At 39.4% G+C, this 13928-nt stretch overlaps 1 protein-coding gene across 1 annotated transcript; it reads left to right on the forward strand.

Annotated features, from left to right (window-relative positions):
• The first annotated feature begins 5326 nt into the window (after window positions 1–5326).
• Window positions 5327–12272, forward strand: LOC134796648 (uncharacterized). Its single transcript, XM_063768790.1, has 5 exons — window positions 5327–5608; window positions 5706–5815; window positions 7069–8361; window positions 8433–12160; window positions 12216–12272. The coding sequence occupies exons 3-5, from the start codon at window positions 7104–7106 to the stop codon at window positions 12270–12272; spliced, it is 5043 nt and encodes a 1680-aa protein (XP_063624860.1). The 5' UTR covers window positions 5327–5608; window positions 5706–5815; window positions 7069–7103.
• Window positions 12273–13928: the final 1656 nt, after the last annotated feature.

Here is a 13928-nt window from a genome sequence, read left to right on the forward strand (position 1 = left end):
GCCACAGCTTTTACACGAATATCAAATTCACAGTATAGTAACAATTTTGTTAAATATTAACATAGACTTAACATGTGCCATAGAGATTAAAAATTAACAACACAATTTTAATGAATTCTCCTAAAATACGTTTTTGCGGTCGCATGAAATTTTCCTACACTAGGTAATAAATGTATAGTTATTATATTATTTGTAATTATGTAGCAAAATTCTTGAAAATATAATACAATATTGTTTTATTATTAATGTAAAGTGAACTTTATTAACACAATTGCCATTGTTGATTTAGTTATTATTTTATAATAAATTATCATTTTCAATTAAACTTGTCTATGACTTTATGCAACTCATTTTACCCAATCTGCGTTTAGGCATTTTTATTTCGTTTTCTTTTGCAAAAAAGAATCCTGCCGCCTAGAGCATAGTTTTCGTAAACTATTTACATTTAGAAAACTATTGTATAGGTACTTATTTCTTAAGGGAATATCCAGCTCGGAACTTTTAAAACTTTTTTTTTTCTTTTTATGTGGAATATTTGGTATCAGTATGGCTCGTTTCATTCGTTTATTTCTTATATCGTATCATTCACAGATAATGATAAAAAACGAACACGACGAATAAAGAACGAGTGACGAATACAGAATGATACGAAATAAGAAATAAACGAGAAACGAGTGAGACGAGCGATGATGATACCGTTACATAATTAATTAATTAATTACTTATACTTTGCTAAAGGTTGATCATATACAATTAAAATACACATACACAAAATACACATGTATCTACAATCGAAAAATATTATCATAAGGGAGGGTGCTTCCGAGTTCTGACCCTGTTGGGGAAAAAGGAAAAGTAAACATTAAATGATTAAACATACATGAAAGGGCAAAATTTATGTTATTGTTGTATTATGTTAAAAGTCGTGTATTAAATATCGTGTCGTGTATAAATTATGAATATTTGGGGTTCGATTCAATATAGTCTGTCAAGCCATTTCCGTCAGTAGAAAAAGGCGGCAAATTTTTAAAATGTAGGCGCCTGGGGTAATCGTAAATAAAAATACAAATGCGTTTATTTCATTACTTTTTACATAAGTCGCATAATCGTCCCATAGAAAATTTGAATTTCGCGCCTTTTTCTACTGACAAAGTTGTTTGACCAGCTATATATCATTTTTTAGGCAGACCATATTTAGTCTATTTATAATTAGTTGTCACAATAAAAGTACTTTTGATAACTTTATTAAGTCTAGATAAGTAATTACCTATTTAAAGTCGAACGCCCGCTAAAATAATACTAATAAGAACGAATAAGTTCTATTACAGTAAATAAAAAATAACAATATTATTCTTTGAAAAATTTTTAATCATTTATTTACATACAATATATACAGTGGTACTACTAAACTAAATTAATAACTAGCTTAAATCTAAAATAGGCCCTTGAGGCATTGTACCAAGGATGCTGGCGGCATTTCCTCGCTGAATCGCAATGCTGATACGTTGTGCGAGGTAGCCGCCAGCTCTTCGGTCACCAGTTACGTCAACCAGACGCTTCGCGATTTCTGCGAACAACTTATGCGCGCTTGAAAAATAGCTTTCTCAAACCTATTTTGTTTTTAAAAGCATTTATTTAAATGAATATGTACCTAATATGTAAGTAAGTACCTATGTATTTAAAATAACCATTTCCGAAAATACTTTGCATTTTCATCAACTAATTTGGAGTTTGTTGAGTGTATGTATGATTATGTCGTTTGATGTGTTGAAAAATAATGTGTGTGCTACGTTGGTTGCTTGGTATGAGATTAGAGTTTCAGACATCTCGCGTGTAACGCCTTAATAAGAGAGCGTGCCCTGTTTGTAAACAACACTATTATCGTTAGCATGAGATTGTGATGTTTCTGTAGGGTGCGTTGGGTAAGTATGTAATCCGGGCCCCTAAAAATAGTAAGCAAAACGACCTTTGTAAATAGATGCCTAACATTTGATTTAACCTAATTTTATCGCGATGACTATTTTTAACCCCCGACGCAAAAAGAGGGGTATTAGGGGTGGCATCACTAGCGCCTTTTGAGCGTCGTCGTCTAGTCAGCGCCATGGAAAATGGCGACGCTGCGCAGTTGCACCAACATTACGTCGTGCAGCAGCCATAGAGTGGGGTGGCTCTTATATGTTTGACGCCAATCTGTCGGTATCTGTCTGTCTGTGGCATCGTAGCTCTCCAACGGATAGGCCGATTTCGATGCGGTTTTTTTACGTGAAAGTGAGTTTTCCTGCGGTAGTTCTTAGTTAAAAAAATGTTGGCTACGGCCGAATTTTGTTTTTATCTGTCATTAGAAAATCAATAGTCTTTGTTAAAAAATGTTTATAATACCAAAATATAAAGGCAACCATGTTACATGTACATGCATGATTTAGGTGTATACTTTATTATTTTATTGATCTTCTTTATTGTTCTTAAAATTACGAAGGTATTTATTAGATACGTTATTTGAACATTCTATCGGTCCAGACTAGACATATTTAGACATCTTTTTAGAACACACTGATTTCCCACTCAAGTGGCCTTGATTGGGCTGTCGACTATACGTCTTTCGATTGTATGTTTGTACGTAGGTTGTAAACTTGTAAACAACTTATTGTTAGCTGAGATTTGTGATACATAATTCACAGGGGCTTTACCATGATGTCTTTATTGCGATTCTGTTTAGGACCTAAACTGAATTGCTAAGGGACGGAGTTATACGACTTATATAGGTTCGTCCTTTAGCAATTCAGTTTAGGTCCTAAACAGAATCGTAATAAGGACATCATCGTATGGCCCCTGGTATGTAGGTACGTGTAATTACCCTAGTTCCATAATAACGATCACTAAATAATCTGAGAGATGCTGAAATTTATGTTTTTTACACGATATTTTTATGAGCAAAGTATTCTTGTTTCTCCTTTACAAGACCAACTACAGTAGATTGCTAAATAACAGTAAGATCTGAATAAAATATGAATTGAAATATACCATCCCCGTACAAATTAATTACCTATACATAAGCGGGAGCTAAGTAAACCCTAATGTGCAATTTGCATTCAATCACTTATTTAGCGAGGCCAAAGAGATTAGACCCTTGGTAATTTACTTGTATTCCTTACTTGAGGGACTCATTATAGTTATAGGAAGGAGTTGGACCCTTTTGTCCCTTGATCCTTTATGCCCCGGGCGAACATTGGAAGGGCAATTTTTGGCGTGTTAGCGAGAAGGCTAGTGGCTGTCGTGACAAGCACGAATATCTAATGTCACAATACAAATTTCCTAGCGGCAACACTGAACAGCGCCCTCTGAGTGGAACTGTGGTAAGTTATTCCAACGTGGCAAGTTGTAAGGTAAAAACCAGTATGGCGCGAAGCGTGTGAGTGCATAAAAGTGTAATATACAGTGAGGAAGCCCACAGCTGTCCTGAGTCGTCTAAAGCTAAGTATCTTATGTTACTTGGTGCTCACAGTGGTGGTATGGTTTCTCTATGCAATGATCCCCTTTATCCAAGAGCAGTAAGTTCATATGAGGTTAGCTTGCCGCGGGATCTGCCGTGGAAGCTATTCCTGAGACCATCTTAGGTAAGGCAAACTAGGTTTCTCTGTCTGGGTATGACTAGAAGTGCCCCAGGCTTCATCTCCACCTGGGTAGACTAGATGCGCCCCAGTGTGCGAGAGCCGTGGCGGTTTCGGCTGCACGGCTAGAGGCGTGTCGATGTGCGGCAGTTGCCTCGGCTCGGATGTTAGGCGTCCGGGTTATCCGACCAAGTGTCGGCGGACCCCCCGCGGGGGGGGTCCTTAGAACCTTCATCTCCACCTGGGTAGACTAGATGCGCCCCAGTGTGCGAGAGCCGTGGCGGTTTCGGCTGCACGGCTAGAGGCGTGTCGATGTGCGGCAGTTGCCTCGGCTCGGATGTTAGGCGTCCGGGTTATCCGACCATGTGTCGGCGGACCCCCCGCGGGGGGGGTCCTTAGAACCTTCATAAGGCTTTGTAAGATGGTTCTCTTTTGTTGTAGAGATAAGTTATATGTATAGAAGGTGATGGTTGTATGAGAATACCATATTCATGAGCAATTAAACCCACAGATCTCGGGGTCAAACAACCAGCCACCATAAAGTAAAGCGAAGCAGACTGAGGCTCCTCTGGCCCAAGAGAAGTGGATCAGAGAGAGCGAGGATAAAGAATCCTTCATGGGAGATGAAGGTATGTATGCCAAGCATTCTGTTACTCTTACACCCCACACCACACAAACAATAATAATTAGTGGCCGCCTTTCCCCTTTTACGGTCTTATTTGTATACCGTAAGTGGCTGGGGGAGAGGTGGCCACAATGGTGGTTAATGCTGGGATCCAGTAGATAAGGAATTAAGGCTTATAATATAAATAAAGAATGCAAGGCATACATTTCAATATAATCAGACATCTTTACTAACAGAAATCATAGATGGCGCTACTGGTATCAGAAGCTGCGAGATATCCTTTTTTACGAATATATGTTTGAAGTGTTTTCTTACGAAGTCTGGTTCGGCATTCATTTAGGCTCGTTTAAATAAAGAGGCTGGCATTTGTATTTATTAATTGAAGATAATTTGAGTAAATAAGTCATATTTTTATTTTGCGTAACAAGCGGAATATCAACTGTACGGAATGTACGGAGTACCAACTTGAAGAAATTGCATATGGTGACCGGAAACAGGACAACTACGTTTCCGTCGAGGTTGTATTTATGATTTATTTTACAATTAGAGTATAGTTGTAAATTATCAAGAAGAATATTGAGAGATAAAAGTAAAAAATATTGCAGCATTTGTCTGTATCTATTAAGTATGATATTTATTAATTTATTATTAAGAGAAATACCATTGTGTAATAGTGTCTTCGAGTTACCAACATAATAGCAAGAATAGGCTACGCAAGGTGTCTAGTAATGGCGGCAAGATGAGAGTAGGTGTTGCTACACTAAGAAGATTACCCACAAAATCAACGGAAGAGTACGGATTGTCGGGATTATCAAGATAACTAAAGAAGATGAAGACATCGGTTACTAAACGGATTCGACTTGGAAAATTTATGCGAGAACTGATTTTCCAATTAGACGGTTGGATAATTAAGTTATAACAAGCTGTTTCTAGATATAAGTAGGTAATCTATTTAATTTTGTGACATATTAACTGTTAACATGTTGAAAGATTGGCTGATTTATAGGAATATAATAAGAAGAGAAATACTAGTCGTAATAACCTAATAAGTATCTTATAGGAAATATGCGCGTAGTAAAGACGGTTTTTATACACTCTATAATTTACCTCGCATGTTTTCTTTTTACTTTAGAATTATAAATTTAGTTTTAAAAATTCAAGTGTATGGCTATTTATAAGGAATAAACATAAATATTGCGAAAATTACCGATAAGAGTCCGAAATTCGTTTTAAAGTTTATAGAAATTTTGGGGGAATTTATGTTGACTTTGGCAACATTGAAAGTTGTACAGTACTCGTCCCACCATTTTAAATTGTTGGCGGAAGGTCACCGAACAGTTGCGAGTTCCCCAGGAAGGTTCCTTAAATTACACAGGTAATTTAGACAAATATTGTAATATAAAGTGCACCGACGAAGTGTTTAGCGTGTAAATAAGTAGGATCATCAAAAATGTCTTCATTTACGTTCATAGGTACAGTGAACTCGCCTCCGTCAACCACACCGGACGAGACAAAAATTTTCATCGGAATTGACGAAAACCCCGGATAAGACTGTTTAATACCAGGACAAGACTATTTCTCGGTAAGTTTTTAAGCATCTACTTTACAGCAATACGACTGAATTCTTAAATAAAACAAGAAAATGCGATCGTCATTTGCTTCGGCGTGGGACGGCAGCCATGATTATTTAGTTTGGACTAACTTTGGACGTCCAACCAAACAAGGAAAATCATCTAATTTAGCGAAGTTTCTTTCGATATTTATGCGAATCACAATGGAAATACGGGTCTATTACGTTCTTTTATTAAAATATTTTAACTTTCTAGAATTGACGAGGTGAAATATGGTAAAGGAAAATAGACCCTATTATTATGCCAATACGGTTCGTATTAGTGTGGTTTAGTTTAGAGTCGTAGTAGAATCTTCTAGAGCAGCGGATGTACATGGCGGATTTTAATATTTTTACAAGTTATAAAAGACCTTTTTGAACATTTTCTAGGGTTCTTAAGATATATAAATAGGTATATTTTTATTTTATCATGCATCTTGTTGGAAGTTTAGAAATACAACTGGCTTCCTTTCTGATTGGGTTTGCAGTTTATAAAAATAGCAATTGTGCTGTGTATATATATAAGCTAACATCTTCTTTACAGGATATTGTGGTGACATTTATGTGTTTTTAGATTTATTAAATAAGTGTTTCGTTGAAGTGTTCCAATAATTAAACAAACAAATGAGTGAAATAAAACTAAATAATTTTTAAATAATTAACTATCAAACAAGTGAAGTCTAAATAAAAGGTTAATAAATAAATAAACCAAACAAATGAATAAAATAAAAACGTTAACTTTCATCAAGCTGCGAGTGAGCTTAAGTTAGTGACAGAAGATTTTGTATTGTGGTATCAGTGTATAAACGTCAACGTCACTTGCTGATTTTGACATGGCTTAGGCTGGTGTAATTTATAAATAAATGATAAACAAAGATTACACATTTGTATGTCAGTGTGTATGTTATGTTGCCTACCATAAATTTATTATTTTACTTCCTTTCATAATAACTTCAAATAAAAGAGACATCGGTTAATAATTAATTCAATGGGTTTAATTAATTTAAATTAAAAGGAATTCAACTTTCTTACTTTAGTTTCAAATTTAAATGGATTTTAGAGAACTTTAGTTGGATTTAAATTTAAATACTTTGAGATTATTAAAATAAATAATAAGTGGAGTTATTAAAGGTTAATTAACCTAAAATATTAAATTATTTTATTGGTGTGACCGTTCAAATTATTAGAGAATTAAAGTTAAACGGGTTTGTTTCTGTGCGTTACAGGCTTAGACAAGACTACGGTCTAGACAAATACCAGAATGGACGACATTCTTTTAGCAAGGCTTAGGCTCATTAATGACAAACTCACAACAGACTTAGAAGTAATTCCGGTTACTGTTAATTTAGAAAATTTAGTGCAAGCTCAGATTACCTACGGTAAATTAGAAGCATCACTGAAAAGACTTAACGGAGATCTGACGGAGTACTTTAGGCTGGCTTCGACACCCGCATCGGATGAAATCTACTTGATAAGTGGACTTCAACTTCAAGCAGAAGAGACTTTAGCGGAACTTAAGGTGAAGATCGACCAAATATCTACATCAAGCAAACCATCAGAGAAGCTGACTGAAGCGAACTCCTCGTGCAGACTTCCTAAGCTTCAGCTGCCGGTGTATAATGGGGATGTACTGGCGTGGTATGAATTTTGGGATGCCTTCAGAAGCAACATCGATGCAAGGAACCTGCCGGAAGTGGACAAGCTTTCATATCTTAAGACTTCAGTCAAGGGAGATGCCAAAAAAGCCATTGACGGTCTAGCGACTACTAGCACCAACTATGCTATTGCGGTTTCAATACTGAAAGAAAGGTTCGGGAAAACTTCACATCTCATAGATGCGCATTATGCCACATTATATAAAATTAAGATGGCCAAAGGCAATGCGGATGATTGCAGAAGGACTTTCAACGAGATTGAAAGGAACCTTAAGATTTTAGAATCACTAGGTGAGAACATTAATCATAATCACCTGCGCTTCATGCTACTAGAGAAGTTTCCTTCTGATCTAGTATATGAGATAAAACTTAAAGTTAAGGATGATTCCATTCAAGAACTGAGAAGCCAAATGGACAAAATAATCACTGCCAAGGAGGATGCGGAGAGGATATCGAGTAGGAAACGCCCTCTGGACTCAGAAGCTAGTACGGTCGGGATTCTTCATGTGAATGCGAAACGCGCGAGATACGCAAGTCAGTCCCAACTACATCACAGTAAACAGAGTAAACAAAACCAGCAGAGAGACTTCGATAAGCGACCTGTACAGAAGAAGTTTAAGGGTTTCAAGAAAAATAGCAATAGAGGCAACAGACCAAACCAAGCTTCAACTTCAAGCAAGGATCAGACAGAAACTCAGCGAAGTCCTCAAGAGGTCAGGAAGGGATTGGATTGTATATTTTGCAAAGGGGGCCATTATAACGATAGCTGCCCTGAAGCATCTACTTTAGCCGAAAGGAAGAAACGACTTGAAGGACGATGCTTCATCTGTTTCAAGCGGAATCACTTGGCAAAAGACTGTAAGAGTAAGAAAAAATGCGCTCGCTGCCATAGTGAAGTACTGCATAATCGAGCATTATGTCCTTCAAATTTTCAGAAGGATACAACGGAGAAGAAACAATCCTGACTGTTCTAGAAGAGGGAATCACTGCACTCCAAACGGCAACAGTTTATGCAAGCCCCCTAGATAATAAGAACAAACTATTTAAATATAGACTTCTCTTAGATCCAGGTTCCCAACGCTCTTATGTAACATTCCGGACTGCAAAGGAACTAAAGCTTCCCGTCGAAGAAGAGAGTCATCTAGTAGTATTCACCTTCGGCGACGATCCTCCCAGAGAGATACATAGCCCAATAGTCACTCTTCATCTACTATCTAGAACAAACAAGAACATAGTAATACAGGCTAACTGCGTAGAGCATATCTCCAGAGGTTATATACCTAATGTCAAGATGAAGAACTTACCGGAGTCATATACACTAGCGGACGACGGGTCGCTGAGCGGACCTGTACAGATCTTGGTTGGAAACGAATATTACTGCAACATAACTTACGAGAAAAGGGTACAACTGGATAGCAATTTGTTTCTAATCGACTCTGCACTTGGTTGGATAATTAGTGGTAGAGCAGAACCACAGCTTAGAGACGAGTCGTACGTAGTGACTTACACTCAGACTTGCATTGAAACGAAGCTTCATCAGCCAGATCCACCTCTTTGTAATGGAGACATAAAGAGCCTTTGGGAACTAGAATGCATAGGTATTAGTGATTCCCCAAGAGCAACTAGAGAAGAAGAAGCCATCAAATATTTTAATGATACAACTTTAAAATTAAATAATCGATACACGGTAAGCTGGCCTTGGATAACTTATCCACCGGATTTACCTAATAATTTTGGAATGGTTTTTGGTCGTTTATCAAGCTTATTGAAGCGTATGGATCAAGATACGTTGGTAGCATACAGCGATACGTTTAAACAACAATTAGATAAGGGTATAATAGAAGTTGTACCCTCTTCAAGAACATCAACAGGTAACGTCATTCACTACCTACCTTTCCATGGAGTACGTCATCGAGGAAAACCTATGAGAATAGTTTATGATGCTAGCTCTAAGAGTATCAAGGACACCAAGAGTCTGAACGAATGTTTGTACAGAGGACCACTCATGCTAGAAGACCTCACGGGCTTACTTATAAAATTTAGAACTCATAGGATAGGTTTAACCTCGGATATTGAAAAGGCGTTTTTACAGATGGCATTACACGAGAAGGATCGTGATGTAACCAGATTCTTGTGGCTCAAAGATACCTCTAAACCTGTATCTCAAGACAACCTACTATACCTTAGGTTTTGTAGAGTTCCATTTGGCGTCATTTCATCACCGTTTTTGCTTAATGCGACTATTAAGCACCACCTGTCCAACGCAGAAGATCAGCAAGTCAGACAGAAAGCAAACGACATATATGTGGATAACTTTGTTTCGGGTACTGACACTACAGATGAGGCGATGAAACTCTACAGAAATCTAAAGGGATCTTTTCAAGATATTTCAATGTCACTCAGGGATTGGAGTTCAAATTCTAAAGAATTTATGAAGAAAGTCTCTGATACATGTAAAGAAGATAAAGTAAAGGTACTTGGCTTAGAATGGGACATAAAAAAGGATACTCTTCAGTTGAAACCTAACTTACAAGAAGAAGCTGTCACAAAGAGAGGAATACTGAAGACTATCGCATCAATCTACGATCCATGTGGTTATGCAGTACCCTATACCCTATCATCTAAACTATTTTTAAAAGAGCTTTGGAAAGCTGGAGTGTCATGGGACTCACCATTATCGAGCGAACTAACGGAAGAATGGAACAAGATCCGACAGAATTTAGAAGCCATTAGGAAGGTGTCGGTGGACAGATGCTACATGAAGACACCAGTGGGAAAAGGCTACCAACTACACTGTTTCACCGATGCCTCTCTACAGGCTTATGCAGCATCAGTCTTTTTAGTTTACGGCTCGGAGAAAAGCTTCATTATTGGTAAATCTCGTCTGATACCAATAAAGGACCAGGAGAGTCTCAAGATACCTCGTCTTGAACTTTTAGGAGTACTGATTGGCAGTAGATTGATAAAATTCGTTCTTAAGTTTCTCCAGCAGAAGATAGTAAGACAAGTCTTATGGACTGACAGCCAGATCGTCATAGAATGGTGCAAATCTGACAAGCTATTGCCACCCTTCGTTGCCAGGCGGATAGAAGAGATCAAAACAAATAAAGATCTGGAGATCAGATACCTTCCAACAGAGCTAAATCCAGCTGACGTCGGCACCAGACCCACCTGCTCGAGAGAGGACAGGGAGAAATGGCTGAGTGGTCCACAATTTATAGTTCAAGATCCGAAGACGTGGCCAACAACTTCAGGCGGTGGACCAACCAGTTCTCTCTTGATTGGGGAGGGTCTTGGGATCCAAGAAGACGAAGAACTGATGGAAATAGTTGATCCGGATATACACAACGTTAGTCCGATGGAAACGGAGGACAGTATAACTGAAAGGGAAGTAGCGAGTCATGACAATGATCAAATGCCAGATAAGTTACTAAAATTGAAAGAAATTCAAGCTGAATACTTTCCTCTAGAGGTAGAAGGAAAGGTAACTAGTTTAAGTTTGAATTTAGGCATATTTAAAGACATAGATGAGTTACTAAGGTGTAAAGGTCGTATGAAACACGCAGACTGGACATTCGATAAACGCTACCCTATACTTATACCAAAAGATTCAGATTTCACCAACGAAATTATAATGAAGACTCATCAAGAAAATAAGCATGTTGGAGTAAGTCACACGTTAGACAAGATAAGGGAAACTTACTGGATACCACAAGGAAGAAGCCAAGTTCAAAAGATTTTGAAGAAGTGCTCCGAATGTATGAAGCATGACGGAGGGCCATATAAACTACCAGAAACTCCTGCGTTACCGAAAGAGAGGGTCAATTATAGCTCACCATTCACATACGTTGGTACCGACTATCTGGGACCACTTCTAGTCAACAATGGGAATGGCAATTGTAAAAGGTGGATTAGCCTCTACACATGCTTAGCCGTAAGAGCCATTCACTTAGAAGTTGTAAAGGACCTAACTGCGGAAGAAGGTTTAATGGCCTTACGTAGAATGATTTCAGCAAGAGGTGTACCTACCTTAATAACGTCTGATAATGCGGCTCACTACAAGTTACTCTCAGAGATTCTTCAGAACCCATACTGCGTAGAGAAAGAGATAAGATGGAAATTTATACCACAGTTAGCACCATGGCATGGAGGATTCTATGAGAGATTAGTTGGTTTGGTTAAAAACTGTATGAAGAAAACATTACAGAAACATTTGTTGAATGACACTCAGCTAGTAACAGCGGTGAAAGAAATAGAAGCAGTTCTTAACACAAGACCCTTAACTTACGTAGATTCAGAGCCGGATCATGTACTAAAACCTTCAGACTTTCTTACTATGGGAAAGTGTATCATTATGGAAACTTCAGATAAGGATCCTACGACGTCGCAAGGGACGGTGACTAAGGACAATTTAATTAAAGGTTGGAAGAAAGCACGGATAATTCTACGAGAATTTAAAGAGATGTTTGAGAACAGGTATCTCCTAAATTTGAGAGAAAGATATTCCCACCATCCTAAAGAACCTAGAGTAACATCAAAGTTAGCACCTCAGATAGGTCAAATCGTGCAGATTAAAGGTGACACGAAGAACAGGATAAATTGGAAAGTTGGGAAAATAGTATCTTTAAAGGAAGGCGCCGACGGTTTATGTAGGGTCGCCACGGTACGAGTAGGAGATACAGAGTATACAAGATCTATCGCACATCTCTACCCGTTAGAGATCGAAGATGGAGAAGAACAGTGTAAACAAACATCATCTTATGAAGAAAGTGTAGAAGAACCGGTGCAGATTCCTGATCTTCAACGTCCACCAGACAAGGATGACGTGACGATGGAATCCCTTAAGGACGTTACTGAGCCTCCACCTGCGCAAATATCCACTCAAGAAGTAAGAGATCAACCAGAAGAAGTACAGCCTCATGCCTCGCCAGAAGAGGAACCGTGTTCCTCTAAACAAACAGTTGAGTCTATATCTAGTGAGTTAAACGAGCCTAAGCCTAAGTCTATGTCCGAACCAGAACCACTCGCGGTCGTCGACCTCGAGTTTTACGACCACACTGTTCCCGAGTCACACCACCTAGAGGAAGTTGCGCCAGAAGAACAACACGACGAAGCAAGACCTAAGAGAGCGGCAGCTCTCAGAGCCCTTGAGAAGATCAAGGAATGGACCAGCAATCTAGTCGCCGTGTTGCTGCCTGAGGCGGGGTGTGTCGTGACAAGCACGAATATCTAATGTCACAATACAAATTTCCTAGCGGCAACACTGAACAGCGCCCTCTGAGTGGAACTGTGGTAAGTTATTCCAACGTGGCAAGTTGTAAGGTAAAAACCAGTATGGCGCGAAGCGTGTGAGTGCATAAAAGTGTAATATACAGTGAGGAAGCCCACAGCTGTCCTGAGTCGTCTAAAGCTAAGTATCTTATGTTACTTGGTGCTCACAGTGGTGGTATGGTTTCTCTATGCAATTATCCCCTTTATCCAAGAGCAGTAAGTTCATATGAGGTTAGCTTGCCGCGGGATCTGCCGTGGAAGCTATTCCTGAGATCATCTTAGGTAAGGCAAACTAGGTTTCTCTGTCCGGGTATGACTAGAAGTGCCCCAGGCTTCATCTCCACCTGGGTAGACTAGATGCGCCCCAGTGTGCGAGAGCCGTGGCGGTTTCGGCTGCACGGCTAGAGGCGTGTCGATGTGCGGCAGTTGCCTCGGCTCGGATGTTAGGCGTCCGGGTTATCCGACCAAGTGTCGGCGGACCCCCCGCGGGGGGGGGGTCCTTAGAACCTTCATCTCCACCTGGGTAGACTAGATGCGCCCCAGTGTGCGAGAGCCGTGGCGGTTTCGGCTGCACGGCTAGAGGCGTGTCGATGTGCGGCAGTTGCCTCGGCTCGGATGTTAGGCGTCCGGGTTATCCGACCATGTGTCGGCGGACCCCCCGCGGGGGGGGTCCTTAGAACCTTCATAAGGCTTTGTAAGATGGTTCTCTTTTGTTGTAGAGATAAGTTATATGTATAGAAGGTGATGGTTGTATGAGAATACCATATTCATGAGCAATTAAACCCACAGATCTCGGGGTCAAACAACCAGCCACCATAAAGTAAAGCGAAGCAGACTGAGGCTCCTCTGGCCCAAGAGAAGTGGATCAGAGAGAGCGAGGATAAAGAATCCTTCATGGGAGATGAAGGTATGTATGCCAAGCATTCTGTTACTCTTACACCCCACACCACACAAACAGTAATAATTAGTGGCCGCCTTTCCCCTTTTACGGTCTTATTTGTATACCGTAAGTGGCTGGGGGAGAGGTGGCCACAGTGGCCGCGCCATCAGTTTGATTACCGACAATGTGCCCGCAAATGAGGGTAGGCGGCGTGTGCGTTGATGACATGGTAGCTAAATATGAGATTGTAAAATGATAACAGAACTGTTAGCACGGAAAA

This window comes from Cydia splendana, chromosome 1 (assembly GCF_910591565.1).
Source record: "Cydia splendana chromosome 1, ilCydSple1.2, whole genome shotgun sequence".
Taxonomy (NCBI): domain Eukaryota; kingdom Metazoa; phylum Arthropoda; class Insecta; order Lepidoptera; family Tortricidae; genus Cydia; species Cydia splendana.